General features: G+C 44.8%; 1 protein-coding gene across 18 annotated transcripts in view; it reads right to left on the bottom strand.

Annotated features, from left to right (window-relative positions):
- dst (dystonin) overlaps positions 1-16,413 on the bottom strand; it is a 115,172-nt gene that overhangs the window by 14,423 nt on the left and 84,336 nt on the right. For 14 of the 18 annotated variants that reach the window (XM_076974206.1, XM_076974207.1, XM_076974217.1 and 11 more), the window contains 26 exons: positions 13,500-13,661; positions 13,224-13,394; positions 12,701-12,867; positions 12,202-12,361; positions 11,642-11,968; positions 11,379-11,463; positions 10,696-10,937; positions 9,679-9,885; positions 9,328-9,447; positions 9,105-9,212; positions 8,727-8,945; positions 8,429-8,632; positions 7,616-7,847; positions 7,241-7,467; positions 6,978-7,100; positions 6,564-6,665; positions 5,364-5,465; positions 4,760-4,933; positions 4,516-4,671; positions 4,152-4,349; positions 3,439-3,567; positions 2,929-3,099; positions 1,923-2,078; positions 1,319-1,525; positions 921-1,040; positions 116-285 (listed from right to left, as the gene is read on the bottom strand). In XM_076974206.1, the coding sequence (XP_076830321.1) occupies positions 116-285; positions 921-1,040; positions 1,319-1,525; positions 1,923-2,078; positions 2,929-3,099; positions 3,439-3,567; positions 4,152-4,349; positions 4,516-4,671; positions 4,760-4,933; positions 5,364-5,465; positions 6,564-6,665; positions 6,978-7,100; positions 7,241-7,467; positions 7,616-7,847; positions 8,429-8,632; positions 8,727-8,945; positions 9,105-9,212; positions 9,328-9,447; positions 9,679-9,885; positions 10,696-10,937; positions 11,379-11,463; positions 11,642-11,968; positions 12,202-12,361; positions 12,701-12,867; positions 13,224-13,394; positions 13,500-13,661 (4,439 nt within the window). The remainder of the gene's footprint in view (positions 1-115; positions 286-920; positions 1,041-1,318; positions 1,526-1,922; positions 2,079-2,928; positions 3,100-3,438; positions 3,568-4,151; positions 4,350-4,515; positions 4,672-4,759; positions 4,934-5,363; positions 5,466-6,563; positions 6,666-6,977; positions 7,101-7,240; positions 7,468-7,615; positions 7,848-8,428; positions 8,633-8,726; positions 8,946-9,104; positions 9,213-9,327; positions 9,448-9,678; positions 9,886-10,695; positions 10,938-11,378; positions 11,464-11,641; positions 11,969-12,201; positions 12,362-12,700; positions 12,868-13,223; positions 13,395-13,499; positions 13,662-16,413) is intronic. The other 4 variants (XM_076974214.1, XM_076974219.1, XM_076974213.1 and 1 more) reach the window with 1 other exon arrangement.

Genomic DNA, 16,413 nt, shown 5'->3' with positions numbered 1-16,413 from the left:
CATATAGTTCATAATGCAGCTAACTAAATTAGCTTTTACAATCACTGTGTTAGGAGGTCAAATAGCACACTGTACACACCATGATGGATATCTCCAGTCTAGAACATAGACATACCTCTCCACAGACTTGCCACACACAGTGTCCCATTTGTCTCTGAGCTCACATAGCATGTCGTCCAGTTTCTGGTTGTCATCCTGGAGGGAGGTCTTGTCCTTTAGCGACCTGCCCGTGCGGCTGGTGGTATCGTAGACAGACTGTTTGCCACCTAGAGCCTTCTGGAATTCCTGTAGGAGCCAAAAAATAACCAAGGTTAATATTTCGGCCCAAGGACGTGCGTTAGAATTAATACTTCATGTGGACAAATTTGTGGTGTTGGATTTCACAGTCTCTTTCTATGACTGAGTCAACAGAAGGTGTTGTGAGTCATCACTGCTGAGATGTTAATTACATGGCGGTGTGTTCCTGTACCACTAATGAATCATACTACCATGGTGAGGGTAGAGTTCTAATATTCCTAGAATCTTTCTGGATTATCAATAACAGACCTGGCCTTACTTATTATTTAATCTGAACAGAGACTGATAATTACAGGTTTAGGGTAAACCCAAAATGGTAAACACTGATATACACTGGATGGTGCACCAGATCACAATTACAAGCACATAGGATTAACACTGGGATTACGACTGTGGCAGGGTGATTCTTCCTGTGTGAATCACAGCCAGTGAATAAGTAAGCAGGGTGATAGGAGAGCAGCTGGTTTTGTGATTTTCACCATGCCCAGACAAGGTTTACTGAACTTCTACAGATGTTCACCACATGTATTCATGGAAGTTGGCGAGCACAAAGGCACAGTTATTTGGGGATGTGGGAAATTTTTTCATGTTCTAATGGAAGGTGTGGGCTAAGACCTTGTTACCTTGTGCTGCCCTAACTGCATTTTGATCTTATCAGGATCATTGGCGATCTCCTGCTCCGAGTCCAGTGTGCTCTCCCACTCTTCCAGCCACTCCATCAGCTTGGTCCAGCTTTCATGGAACTGGAAGGAACGAAAGACAAGAAGATCCCTTTGACTAAAGATCCCTGGACACCAGTGTATGTGAGCTAGCAACATACAAACAGATGTTTATGCACAAGTGTTTAATATTACATCTCTGTAAATAGAAAGCAGTATAATGTTAATCAGATTTTGACCAACATATTAAAGGATGGTCTCAGATCTTAAGTACTAACACAGTATACAGTGTCTGATTAGTAGGAATACCAGGGTTGAGCCTGCACTTAGCTCAAAACCACACAAAATCAGTGGTTGCACACCTGCTTGGCACGTTTTCTGGCGTCGTCCAGAAGGCGTCCACGCTCCACCGATCTCTGGACCACCTTCTCCCAGCGGCCCTGCACACTCAGGAGCAGGTTCTTAATCAGCACCACGTCCTGCTTCTGGCTGAAGTACTTCAGATGGGTACCCGTCTTATCCAGCTCGATGATTTGGTCCCGGTGTGCGTTCACCTCAGTGACGAAGACCTGCAGGGCCGTCAAACAAGGAAGAATGAGGCAGAACTTGGACTTGAAGGATCACGGCCTCGGTGAAGCAAAAGGGCAAATCACTTCAATCTAAACAAACAATGATTGTAAAGTAGGTTGCTGTGTTTGGTATCCAGCCAGATGGGCTCAAGCATAATGTGATTATGCTCAAAAGACCAGCGATTTCCTGACTATGAGACTTCAATAACGTGGTTTGAAAACATCAGGACATGTTAAATCCCATGATCAACTGGAAATGAAATATATATATATTACATATAATATAATATATTATATTACACTATATTCCTCCAATAACGGATTCATTACTAGATGTTATAGATTAGGGTGGCATGGAATCATATGCTTAGCAGTGACAGCACACATGCACAGATACCTTATGTTCATCAATCTGGAACAAAATGGTCTCCAGGATGAGGGAGGCTGGAGACACCATGGTGAGAGTTTGCTCAGCTTGGGTAAGCCAGTTAATGAAATCCTGCAGGGAGTTATGGAAATCTGTGGCCATCTCTAATGCTTCCTCCAGTTTCACCTACACACACACACACACACACACACACAAATACACACACAAGGCTTCAGTTACTCAAGCCATAATTACATCAGCATAATGGTCATTAGCATCAACATTTGATTAATCTTCAGGTGATTGAGCAGAGAGAGGAAGTCTTGATCTCCAAGTGCTATAATGAAAGGATGTGAATGAGAAACACTGGCCTTGTAACCCCAAACACTGGATCATTATGCTTTGACTCAATATTACAGCCTGGCCCACAGTGCTGTCTGGTAAACAGTCCAATCACTTTCTCCAGCGAAAGCTGTGCTTTAAAAACACTTCATTATATGTGTTTTCATCATCACTATATTATATGAGTAGCTTTTGGGTCTTTTGAGTCAACAGAGTCTTTCTGAAATAAATCTTATCTTGCAAACTGACGTCAAACCAGGTTCTAAAAATTAGAACATGAAATTTACTGACACAGAGCACTGACATTGCTCAGTGGTAAAGTCTATATCCTGGATTCAAAAGTCAAACCTAAATCCTGGTATAATGCATCACTAAACAGAAGATTTGTGTTAACAAAAAGTCAGAACCAAACCACCCTATATTTTTCTTCGCTCTATAGCTTGACAGAACTCCTAATAAATCACAGGCATATGTCTGACAGACAGGGACACTTTGGTTCTATACAGATCTCCAGTCTGCCTCAAGCGGGTGAGAATAAACACCCCATCTGACCGCATCCTCCATGACATCGCCGTAGTTCACAGTCCGGATCAGATGGGGATCACGACAGACGTGTCCTGCGAGGGATCTGACGTCGTAACCTGCTGCGTTTGGACTCCAGCGGGTAGGTGGAGCTGCTTCTCACCACACCCACCTTCCTCTCCACCACCTTGGCCTGCACGCACTCCCACTTGTCCTGCAGGGTGCGGAGGTCCTGCTCGGTGGTGCTGTCCAGGCTGTCCGGCGTCAGGGACACCAGCTGCTGTCCTCGCTGAAGAAGCTGCTGGTATACCTCATCCTTCAGCTCCATCGCGTTACAGAGCTCCTGTGTACACAAACACATCAGCACAAGTTCTACCTTTAGGGAACAGTGGCAAAGGCATTTTTCCTGCACATATTTATCCTGTTATACATATAAGCACTCGCAGATCTTAGTATTACTTCAGCTCTTCTTCGAGTCTTATTGGCCACTAAAATATACCCAGATTCACAAAGCAGCATGCAAGGGCAGTGGGTCATCAAATAGGATAGGATTGCCAATTAATTGTTTTATATTGTTTACTATTTAACATTTTCACACAAACAAACAAATATCAGTCAGTGATCAGTCTTTAACTGACACAAATGTGCCATCTGTAGCCCTCTCACAGTGTTAAATACATACCAGATGGGTGTTAAGCTGCTCGCGGGCTGTGTCTGGTAGGCCTCCAACTGCCTTTGATGCTAACAGCTGACGCTCTGTGTCTTTCAGCCATTTCTGCATATCTTCAATCTCACCATGGAAACCTTGGGCCTAGAACACAATGCATCCAGCATCATGACAATACGCTTTTTAGAGGAGGCTTCAAGGAGTGAACAGAGGGTAAAAATGCCTCATGTTTCTGTTATTAATCTGGGGTGAGTAAAAGTGGCTTGTTCCCAGCTTGAACAATGCTGTCTTAGTCCATACATGGTCAGCATATGCGTTCAATATGTAGCAGTCCGCACTGCAACTCGGTCTCCAGAGTTTGATTAAAATGTTCTAAGCTGCTTAAATATGGATCCTAAAGTCTAAGAATCACCTGACCACCTGACTTTTCCTATTTACACTAGAAATAAAAGAAAACTGAGAACATTTCTTTCCAAAAATGTGGCTAAACAGAAATGATAAGTTATTAAAAGAAAAAATTCAACATCTATTTCAGATTTTGTATCAAGGGCCTCCTACAGGGCTTGTGTGTTTGTCTGCGGATGCGTGGAAATTTGTGTGTGAGATTTTGTATGCAAGCACAGGTCTTTGGCTGCACATTCCTTCATTTAAGTCCTTCGCTCCTGTTGAGAGCATCATCAATCACAGGTTCCTTCTAGCAAGCCTCCACATTCCAAGCTCAGCCAGACCTGGAGTAAGGCCGTGTCCAGAAGCTGCCTCCTCTGCTCAGTCTTCTCCAGGATCCTCCTCCAGCGCTGGCCAAGGTTGTCCAGCTTACTCTGCAGGCCGGAGGCCTCTTCACCCGCACTGGACTCAATCAGATCACTGCCTGCCTTGTTCACTGCCTCCACCGTGCTCTTATGGGCAAGGACGTCATTTTGCAACACCTGGCAAGTGGTGATTAAAATGAGTAAGAAATTAGACATTCTGAGGGAAATATGATTTTCTTGTGGCCAGACATGTGGCCTCTGCAACTAACAAATAAAACATTTTGTGGACTTCAGATAGCGTGGTTCCAAAAAGCATGTCAATTATATAAATCTCAGCATTTACGTGGTGTTTGGCAAGCTCTATCTCTATGGCTTTGGGATCCCCGCTGGTTTTCTTCTGTTCACTTAGCAAGTCTTCGGTATGGGTCAGCCAGGCCAAAAGTTCATCAAGAGCATGCTGGAACTGCCCTAGAGCCAGCAAGGCCCCCTCCAGCTTGTGCTGCAAGACATCAGGAAAACAGTTCACACAAAGAACGACCTAGAACACAAAGAACGTGGCCCAGATGCTTCGGCAGTCGTAGCCTTACCTGTCTGTTGATGACCTTATCGTCCAGGTTGTCCCAGAGCATTTTGAGTTCATTCATGGGCTCTTGAATGGCCATGCGGTCTGCTTCATCTAACACTTTTTTCAGCAGCAGCCCTGCCTGGTGGTTCAGCCTCTCCATTTCAATCTGAAGCTGGTACACCTCACTTTTGAACTCCTGCATGAACACACCCGATTGGAAAAACCAGATGGTTGACCAGACAAAACATTCAACATTACCTGTATACATATGTACTTCATTCTAAGCGCTAAAGAATACAGATGCGCCCTCTTGATCAACAATAAAGAGAAAATCTATGATTGTTTGTCTTTAAAATTATGCTGACAATACAATATTTACCACAATGTGGCTTTGAACTAACTGTGGGAGAGAAAATGAAGTGATCCTTCGCTGGATAAACACAGCTGTTATGTGGTCTGAAAGGTCACTGTGTTTATTAAACAAATAGACAAGGCACTGTGTGGGATCACTGAAACGTCTTTATGTTTCTTCATATCATATTCATATCTTTTGATCAGCAAAAAAGCAAACATGGATGGTGAGGGGGAAAAGCTTGCATACAGAAACAGAGAAGTGAACAGTTTACCTTGAGCTCCTCAATCTGCTGCTTCACAGTCTCCAGATCTGTGCCCACAGGTGACATAGAATCCAGTTTACTCTCCACAATATCCACCCAGTCGAACATCCCCTGTAGAGACAGAATGCAGCACTCTTTTCAATGGTAACCTGCCTTTACCTAGACTCAGGTACCTCAACCTGCCTTTACCTAGACTCAGGTACTTCAACCTGCCTTTACCTAGACACTCAGGTACCTCAACCTGCCTTTACCTAGACTCAGGTACCTCAACCTGCCTTTACCTAGACTCAGGTACCTCAACCTGCCTTTACCTAGACTCAGGTACCTCAACCTGCCTTTACCTAGACTCAGGTACTTCAACCTGCCTTTACCTAGACACTCAGGTACCTCAACCTGCCTTTACCTAGACTCAGGTACCTCAACCTGCCTTTACCTAGACTCAGGTACTTCAACCTGCCTTTACCTAGACACTCAGGTACCTCAACCTGCCTTTACCTAGACTCAGGTACCTCAACCTGCCTTTACCTAGACTCAGGTACCTCAACCTGCCTTTACCTAGACTCAGGTACCTCAACCTGCCTTTACCTAGACACTCAGGTACCTCAACCTGCCTTTACCTAGACACTCAGGTACCTCAACCTGCCTTTACCTAGACACTCAGGTACCTCAACCTGCCTTTACCTAGACACTCAGGTACCTCAACCTGCCTTTACCTAGACTCAGGTACCTCAACCTGCCTTTACCTAGACTCAGGTTGCACTTTCACCCTTGAGACAACAATGGACAAGCTGGTGAACTGAATCACTCATAAGCCCATTCAAGCACTCAGTATACAGGACAATATGTACTACCTGCTTTAGCCATGTCCACTTTTCAACATCAAATTTCACACTAAACAAATGATTTTTAAAACTATGATTTTTTAAAACCACTACTCACTATCTCTATAATTAAAAATAACGTGATTAACAGTGATCAATACTTTTGAGCCAATTGAGTCATGGATGACGATGCCACTCACTGCAAAATTGAAACTCCACACATTTACATTTATGGCATTTAGCAGACGCTCTTATCCAGAGCGACTTACAAAAGTGCTACGTAGTTGCTTGTAATCTCCAAGGTAGTACATTTAAACCAGCACATGGTGATGAGCTCCTGAGTGGAAGAGTAGAGTTAGGTGTCACATGTGGGAGGTGTTTGCTGTACCTGAAGACCATCCTGGAACTGAACTGCAGCGTGCATGGCCTCCTCCAGTCTCTCCACTCTCTCTTTCCATGTCTTATTTAAAGTCTCCCATGCTACATTCACCTACAGCACGAAGCAGATATTGAGCTTAACGTCAAGCTTAAAATATTTGGTCATAAATATATGAACAAGAGCATTTAATTCAGGAATAACACAATATTTGAATGAAGGATGACCAAGCCTTTAGATCACTGGTGTGGCAAACACATTATATAATATTACAAACAGAAAAGAAATATTCCTAAAACAGCAAAAACCTAAAATGTATGAAGAAATATAAGCCATGCTAGCCTGTATATTAAACATTTAAAACAATGTAAGTCTGTTGCTGAGATCTTTCATGCGTGCTCTTTCATCTAGAGATGGACCTGTCACCTCATCTATACTCTTCTTGATCACTGGTTTGTCTGGTTCTCCACACGCTGTCATGAGCTCTGCTCCTAGATTCTGCACCACGTTCAGTTCCTCCTGAAGACCATCAATCTCCTCTCTGTATCCCTGTGGGAAGCGAAACCCATCCTCCATTTCAGCAGTGCATAAAAAAAGCCACACGCATACTACGTCTTCTGTTCTATGCTAAATATATGCTTCAAAAGTCATATTAAAGGGAACATCATTTTACTCCATGGCTAACTGACCTCTACAGACTCCTGCTGCTGTTTGACCACGGAGGGATCAACTCCAGGCTCTTCCAGCTCTCTCAGGAGGTCCTGTGTGTCCTTGATGGTGACAATGAGTGCACAGTGATCACACCAGAACTTCTCAGCCAGGTCCATCACGTCTAGGAGTTTTGCCTCTCTCTCCTCCAGAAGGGCATGTATGTCATTCCACACAAACACCATCTGGTCCAGTTTGTCTTGCACAGCTTCAAAGTACAGGAAATTAAAGGAAATTAGAGTCTTGGACTTTTCCTTTTGTTGTACCAAACATTTTGTGAAACCAGCCACGTTTGTTTGAGATGACTGCAGATTTTGTATCGTTTGAGATGAACTGAGATGAACTCAGGTGATTACCTTTGGCAGACAGGTCTTTGTCTGCTCCCTCTGAGCGGGTGATCATCTCCTCCCCTCGCTGCTTCAGAGTTTCATAAGAGGGCTGCAGTTTCTCCAAGTCCATATTCACGGCCTTGTTCTCAGAGATCTGCTCACGGATCTTCTCCACTTCAGCGGAGATGGAGGGGGGCTGGCGCAAACGCTCTGCTATTCTTTCCAGAGACTCCAGCATAGGGTCAATCTTATCATGGAACTTTAAGAGGAACAGGCCACCATTCAGAAAGACATTTTTCAGACATTAAGTTAGTCATACTGCTGCATTGCATATGCACATTAAATGCATTGGGACAATAATTATGCAGTTTAGTTAAAATTAAAAAGGTTTTTCAACAGATGTAGTACATGTAGTCTTTCATCATGTTCTAGTAAAATCACTTTCTTGTTGTTAAACACGAGTTTGACAGGAAGCCTTTTAGTGGAAGCTTACACTTCCTCATACTCATATCAGAGAGGTCATGACTAATATATCCTTTTTATACAAAAACAGACTGTACAACACTTAAAGGTTTACTTCCATCAAAGGATTCTGACATCACACCTCATTAATGACCTGTTACTATTTTGGATGACCGTAAAAGAACTCTTAGGGATTTTATTTTTCTACAGATAAGATTTACAATGGATTCTTGGCAAGCCTTTCAGCCAGGAGCACGCAGGACGTGAGGCTATTAACACAGCAGTTACACACATGTCTGAGAAACAAAAGGGCTGAAATGAGTTCAAAGTAACCTGGGGCAAAGAAAAAAAGAAACATAACCAAGATAGTAGACAGACCTGGGTAGATTTGGATATGGCTTCATCGAGGGCTGTGGCTCTCTGTGTAACGTCTGCTTTAAGCTGTGCATATAAAGTGTCTGTGGCCTGGTAGGTCTTCTGTATCTTCACTCCCTCCACTGGACTTAACTCCACCAGCTGAGGGCCAGTTTTGTTCATCTTGTCAATGTGAGGCTTGTGTTCTGCAATCAGCTCCCTGAGTTGCTACCAGCACAATGGATATGGATTGTTAGGATGGCATGTAGAGGAACCCTGTTTAAAGGTAGCTGCAGTTTTGGGAGCTCCGATAAGTTCTTACCCGCAGTTCCTCTTGTTGCTGTCTGAGAGTCTCGTACTCAATGGCTGGCTGGGGGAGATGGGTGAAGTTCACTTGGGTGTCCTGCAGCCATGGCCAAAGTTCTTCATAGGTCTCCCAGAACTGGCAGACCAGGGAATGGGCTCTCTCCAGCTGCAGACAGCGCTCCGAATTCAACTGACTCACCACGCTGTACTTCTCCAGGAGGGCCTGGACCTTAGCCTGTTCCCATGACAACACAGTCACATACACATTAATGGGTGGGTAAAAACCACCACCATGCACAAAAGATGTGTCATGTCTGGTAGGTGTACATTACATACAGGGTTCAGGCATGAGTCTGCATAGTATCTGTTTACTGAGGCTTTTCTTTATTTTCACCTTCAGAGCCTGTTTCTCTGCTTCGTCTCTGCTGCTCATGATCGCATCGCCTGTTTTCGTGATTTCATCCACAGCATCTTTGTGTCTCATAATATCCATGGAGAAGACCTGCGAGAGACAGAGGGTGCGTTGGTTAACGGGATGGGTGGTGCGCAAGCAGACCTTCGCTGTAGTTGTTAGGGTTGGTGTGGGCGTCACACAGCAGGAGGCCCGTCACACTGACCTTCTGCGCCTGCAGCTGGGCTGTGGTCTGCTCTGGCTCCAGCTCCACACCCCCCAGAGATGTCAGTTTCCTCTCGGCATCAGTCAGCCAGGCCAGCTCGGTGTCTGTTGCCTGCTCAAACTGAACATCAGAGCCATGCTCGTCAGCAACATGCACAAACAATGAGATTTGATTAAATATAAGTGGCTTTATTGAACATAGCATTCAAATAAAGCCTCTGAAAGGGCTAATCAAACAACTATGAAAAAAGACTATAAGTGTATGGTGTGACCAACAGAATAACAGTGAATCTCTGATGGACATGGTTACTACATGTGTGTCTGTGGCACCTGAGGTCACTTAGTGTGTTACCTGCTGTGACTTCAAGATGGCCGCTCCAGTCTGGTGGACGCGCTGAGCGATGGCCTCACTGGCAGACTTATAGCGCTCGTTGTCCTCGGTGACCAGTTTGTCCAGACCCTCTCTGGCCCGCCACGGCACCAGGTCCAGTAAGGCACTGCTCACTTCGTTTAGCGTGTCCACCACTGGCCGCTTCTCCTGGACCTCCTTCAGCAGGGCCTGAATGCAAAGTTCATGCACATTCATGCAGACAGACTGAGCTTTTACTAAGTAGGTATTTCCCAAGCTGTGTTCAAATTCACACCCTGTTGTTCTATTTAGAGCATCAACCATCCAGTACTGTTGTCTGACTTCTCAGTGGACAATTTATATTCCCTATATAGTTCGTTATATTGTTACGAATAGTGCACCGCAAATGCAGTGAACAACTGATGTGCACTGTGGGAAAAGGTACCACAATGCATAGCGGTTCCCTATGGCAGGTGCTAGCCAGGTTTAACACTAGGATTTCATGTGAGCCCAAGTGTAATGGTTAATCAGTGTAACTTGAACCAGAATAAACGAAGCTTGTGAATGAATAATGATCATTATAGTATTTCAGTCAGTAGTCTTTATTCATAACATGGGAACATGGATGTAGTCTCACAGATGGGTGTTATTAGTCCTGACATGTCAGATGCTATAAAACACCATCTTACTTCAATCTGTTGTGATTGCACCACATTTATTTATTTCCAGAGTAAGCTGATGTTGTCTGACCCTACATTTTGTTACATGTGATGATTTTTCTGTGTTTAGTGAATGGATATATGAGTTGTTTGAATACTACATACTAAAATACTATCAGTACCAAATGTCAAATAGTAGCCTACAATGTCAACCAAACGTAGCCTACAATGTCATGACAAAAGAATACTTCACACAAAAGTGTTAAAAAGGCTAATAATGAACTAAGGTGGTGTGATGACCTCATGCGTAATCCACGCTTCTCTTGTGAAGAATCCCTTGCAGGCTAAAGTGTGTACTCACATTTTGCTTTACTTGCACTTGAGTGAGCTGCTCTCCCACTTGTTCCTGAGTTCCAAACGCCATCAGTTCAGACTCCACCTTCTCCATCCAGGAATGCAGCTCCTCGTGTGTATGTTGTAGGCTGGTGGCCAGAGACAGGGCCTTGTCCAGGGTCTTTAGCACATCGTTGCTCATGGTGCTAATCTCAGAATATCTGGTCTTTATTCCATCCAGTTTTCCCTGAACGACGACAACTTCGTCACCTGCACAAAAGTGTCGGATGTATTACTCTTATACCTGGTGTGTTGTCATTTCTACTGCTCTCATGGTTCCGTCCATTTAAAGGCTAAGTGAAAAAGCATTAAACATTAACTAAAAATAATAAGCTACTTGAATTACAGGTGTGGTTTTCTTCTCGGTAGGCAAGTCTTGAATTAGCGAAAAGGCTCAGTACAAAGTGGAAGTGGAAAACCCCAGACCCCAGACCCAGACCCCAGACCCTAGACCCCAGACCCCAGCTACTCTGAACATGAATATGAATCTGTTCAGATTGGCTGAACATAAAAAACTGAACATGTAACAAAATACCACAAAATTCACATTTCTCATTGAATTTACAGACTTGCAGAATACCAGAATGTTTTGGCATTTTAAAACATAGACATGAAATATATAAATGAAAATACATTTAAAATAAATCTCACCTGTGGTCTGTTTGAGCAGCTCTAGACCATTCTGTAGTGCCTGGTCAACACACTGTTTCCTTAACACAATATCCTCGTGAAGAACCTAACCATAGAAAACCCGGGTTTACGCCAAGTAATTCTTAAACAAACCGCAACAAACCAATCCAGTAAATACTGGGAACATAAATTGTGATGAAGGTTTAAAAAGTAAAAGTGAATAAATAAAAACAACAACAAAAAAAATGGTGTGGGAAGCCTGGAGAGGAGGAGCTCAGTTCTACCAGTTGTTCGGCGTGTTGCTTTGCCAACACGGCTGGTGCGTAGTCCTGGACCGAGACTTCACTCAGCCTGCCGTGGGCTTCGTCGAGCCAGTTCATGAGCGCCACCTCGTCCTCCCCAAAGAGCTGGGCGTTGGCCAGGGCCTGCTGAAGCTGCTCAGCCTTCCTACGGCATCGCTCCTGCAGGTCCAGGTAGCTGCTCTGAGTGGTGTCCAGCTTGGCCTGGACCAGCTCCTTGTCATCCACACAGCCGATGGTCCGCAGCTCCTGGCCTAGACTCATCGCCTGGTACAAGCTCTTACCGTGGCCTATAATCTCCTCCTCTAAGGCCTAATTATCATGGACAGTACACAAAGTGGGGGGGTGGGGGTGTAGCCAACACAAACAGAATGGAATAATAACAAAAGAAGAATGTAAAAAAAAATTAAAAGTGACAAAAGCAAAGATGCAACAAAAGTGACAATAACATAAAGGCACAACGAAAGATCAAAGTGGATGGATGGGATTTAACGCAGCGTGGATCAATAAGAACAGGTGTGCCTGAAAGCACTGCAGCTATGCACCTTGTGTTGAGAGATTTGCTCTTCCAGCTTGCATGTCTGGGTGCCGATGGGCTCCGAGTTGGCTAGACATTTCTCTGTAGCAGTGAGCCACTCAACCAGTGGCTCCAGTGTCTCGTAGAACTGCTGGGCCACCACCAAAATACTCTCCAGCTGCCATCGTCTGCCAGGACGCCCCCATGACCCCGTGTGAAATCGACGATTAACACTATGCCTGACAAACTACAGTACATCCACAAACTGTGGTTTCCATCTACAAAAGCATATAACTTAAATATTTGAGCATGCCACATTTGGATAACTATACCATAGTGACAATAACATTTAAATATTCTTTTTTTTGACATTGTAGTTTTTAAACGTTTCAGCAAATTTCAGCATATTTGAAAATCATAGCTTGCTAATAACTGCTTCTTCTTTTTTTCTATAATAGACACTTCATCTCTTTATTTCCTGACGCTGACATATAAATCCTTATGAAATGGAAGCGTTGCCGTTTTACCTGCTCTCTGCTTTTTTCAGCAGAGCGTCCCACCTCTGCCCCAGGCACTCAAGCTCTTTTCCAATCTTCTCCTTCTCCACGGAGTCAGCCAGCTCCGTCACTTTCCCCCCCTCCTTCTTAATAAGCTCCACCGTGGGTCTGCGCTCATCCAGAAGCCTCTGCAGGAGCTGCCCAAGGCACAAGAGAGCAAAATATACAACTGCAGACCAAGGCAACACCATATGTATGGCATGATTAACTGACCATAAATCCTCCAAAGCCCTCAGATTTTCCTGATCTCTTATTAAAGCCTGTATCCCGCATTACTAAAACAGTGGTGTGGCCCCTGGGAGTAAGCCTGACTTTATTAGCTGGGAGCATAGTAAACATACATGATGGGTATTTTCATAATCTTCGTGTTACTCTAAAGGGTCTACTGGGTGCGGTGATAACTTTCCTTCCTGGTGAAGCAGTTCCTTAGTGGCTCTTTAATATAGGCAAGTTTAATAATCAATATCATAGAATTGCTGAGTGCTATATTTACTCTCTGTTCTTGGATCTGTGCTTTGACAACTTTGAACTCTGCTGATGGAGGTTTCTGGGTGGCCACCAGTTCCTCTGTGTCCGTCAGCCAGCTGAGAAGGGACTCCAGAGCATCCTGGAACCTCCCACAGTGGAGCAGAGCTTCATGGAGCTGTGCTGAACGTCCCGCTACCTGAGAAGGTTGAATAGGCACAAATACAGAAAGAGAGCGCTCTTTATTACACTATTAAAAGTAGATTTTTTTTTAGCTTAGCGAGAAGAAAAACAAGTTTGTCACCTTTTTGTTGAGGGTGTTCCATTTGGTGTTGACCTCATCCATGTCATGTTCAAGGCCCTTGATATCGGTCCCTTTGGGAGCGTTCTGAATAAGGCCCTGGCCTAATGAGTTCAGCTCTTGCAACTGAGTTTGTAGTGACTCAATGGCATCTTTCTGGAAAACCTGCAGTCAGTGGAAAACATACAAAGATATGTCAAATGCCGAATGGAAACACTGATGTGAAGCTCATTATAAGTCATACTCCTTAAGATGATAGTAATTTGTTATGGTTTGCTGATTAGTGACTGATTAGAGACGTTTGGAAGGTTTGTTTAAAGTGCCATTTTAAGGTATGAATATCAACCCTTTAGATCTGGGGAATTGTGTTGCTTAACAAAGGCTCACAGCTCCTGACCAACAAAAGCACAAAGCTCCTGAAAACTCTTGAATAAAAGCATAAATTACAGCACCTGCCTCCTTCAGTGCATCTGACTGAATACCTCAACCACGTTAGCTTTTCCTCACTCCTTTTATGGCAAGACTTTCCACTGAAGTGGGCATGACATTCATTCTAGGACCAGTCAGCAGTTTAGACAGGGACTGCTGTTAATACACAGCTGTGCAAGATCACAGAAGGTGAATCACTGACTGACAATTATACCAAACTCAAAGCAGGATAGTCAGGTCACAAGAGCAGGATAGTACAGCTTCCTGGGAAGTGCTAATCATATTTGCCATGCTGACAGAGGTAAGGGCTTGAGACTGAAGAGGGGTATTTTGGGATAGTCTACCTGTGAGCATGACAAGAGATCCATCTCAGGGCATGCAGCTAAAGATGTTAATAAACTCTGTATTTCCTCATCTCCCATGTAGTTAATAGCCCACTTTATTCCATTGGCAAGTCCTGTCTCTCTTTCCACAGACAAGAGAAACTCTTCCAAATCAGCCATTTTAGACTCTGTGATTCTCTGCTCATTTTCATAAAACTCTGCATCTTTAACGATGTGTTGCTCCAGAGGTGCACCGTGACGTGAACTAGTCTCTGGCTGCGTCACAACTATGCTTAAAAGCTCAAACTCCTCCTGAGATGAAGTGTCCTCAAGAAGTTCAGCTGTGGGTAACTCATCATATCCTGAGATTGTCCTGGACCGGCTGTCGTAGGTACAATTCTGTATTTGCTTTGTTGACCCAACTGCTATCTTGCTCCGAGTATCTGTACAACCACTGTTAGAAATGATTGGTTCGGTGTCGCTGATGACCGTGGTCCGTGTGTCTTTACGCTTCTGGTCTTCTTGTGCCGTGGCATCTTCGTGGTCCATCGTGGTCGGTGCCGTGAACAGAAACTCTTCTTGGCCGGAACTGAGGGAGCAGCCTGCGTTCAATTCCTCGGACGTATGCACGGCCTCGGTGGAGGAGAGGCTCCTGGTGCCCGGTACGGGCCTCCGCCGGACCCGCTGGCCCCGCCACTCTCGCTCCACCATGGGGCTGCACAGGCCCGAGTCATCCTCCGACGTCAGAGAGTTTGTGGCGCTGCGCCCTCGGCCGACCTGGACCAGGGCTCGCCGGTCCGCCCCCTCGGCGTATAAGGTGCCGCCGCAGCTGCCGTACTCGCTCAGGCTGGCCGGTGCGAAGCTCTTCCAGGACCGCCGGTGCGGCTGGGGCTCCCTCCGCTCCCCCTGGACCCGCCCCTTCCCCGCCACGGCGCCGGCGCCACGGATTACGTCCCCGTTGAGCTTCGGCGCGTCGAACGGCACCCGCTCGTCCGACCGTGCCGCTTCCTTGCTGCGTAGCTCGAAGGCACTGGAGGAAGCCAGGACCCCATTTCCACAGAGCACGCTCATGTCCAGGGTGCGGTGGGCATAAGGCAGAGTGCCAATAAAATGCCGGGAGGCCAGGCTGCCCTTAGAGCCGGAGTCGATCTGCTCGTTGAGCCGCACGGTGTCGTAAATGGATCTCTGGGGAACGTAGCAGTCATCAATGTTCAGGTCCTCTTCTTCTCCTTGGCCCACACAGGAGGGGTTCTGCCGCAGACAGTCAGGCCGGCTCAGAGGTTTGCCCATTCTGCCAATAGCTAACACTTAACGTTGTGAAATAAAATTCATAAAATGAGGTATACGTTTTCAGTGCAAAAATCCATTCACGTAAAAGAAAAAGGCATAAAAAGTCTATAAAACACAGGAACATCAGATTTTATGTTCCATCAGTTTATTTGCTGAACTCTTAAAAAGTGCATCCGAACACATTGTGCCAAAACATAAAATGTCTAAAAATAAATATAAAAATTAATTTTATAAGCAGTTATCTATATACATAGAAGCTTCACCAAATGAAAATATAATTTTCAATAGAATAAAATAAGACAAATGTTATCTGTAATATGAAATTATTTCATGCTGAGAACAAAATCAATACTTTGTTCTGTAATATAGAGGTTTCATTAATACTTCCTCCAGAACATTCTGTCCCATATAGTCCCTGCATTCGTTTTCATATCTTCTCATTGTTAGAACTTTATTGTTGCTTGTTTCCTCAGTCCTAAGTTTTGTCATGTACATCCTGTGAACAGACATGTTGGCATTTTCCCGTTCTGTTGAGCAGTTAACAGTGGCTCTCCGCAAAAGTATCTCCGCTGTGAAGTGCCATATCCTGATAGAAATACTCCAATTTGTGGAAACAAAGCTGTAGAGCTCCAGCATAAACAAAAAAACGCTCCTGCCTCTCTTGTGGTCCGCCCGGCAATGACAGACACCCTCCCGGCAAAGGGCTCAAGGCCCCGCCCCCTTCTCATTATTCCGGCAACATCTGCCACAGCTCCATTTATGCTGAGAGCACATGTTGATTGGTGGATGCCTGACCCCGTTTTAATTCTCCCCTTCTGTCTCCGTGGCCCACTTGCCTTAACTTCTTATTCGTCTCCTGCTCTGACAGTAGCCCT

This window comes from Brachyhypopomus gauderio, chromosome 15, assembly GCF_052324685.1.
Source record: "Brachyhypopomus gauderio isolate BG-103 chromosome 15, BGAUD_0.2, whole genome shotgun sequence".
NCBI lineage: Eukaryota > Metazoa > Chordata > Actinopteri > Gymnotiformes > Hypopomidae > Brachyhypopomus > Brachyhypopomus gauderio.
The sequence above is the reverse complement of the archived record's forward strand: the minus strand, read 5'-3'. Positions and strand labels throughout refer to the sequence as shown.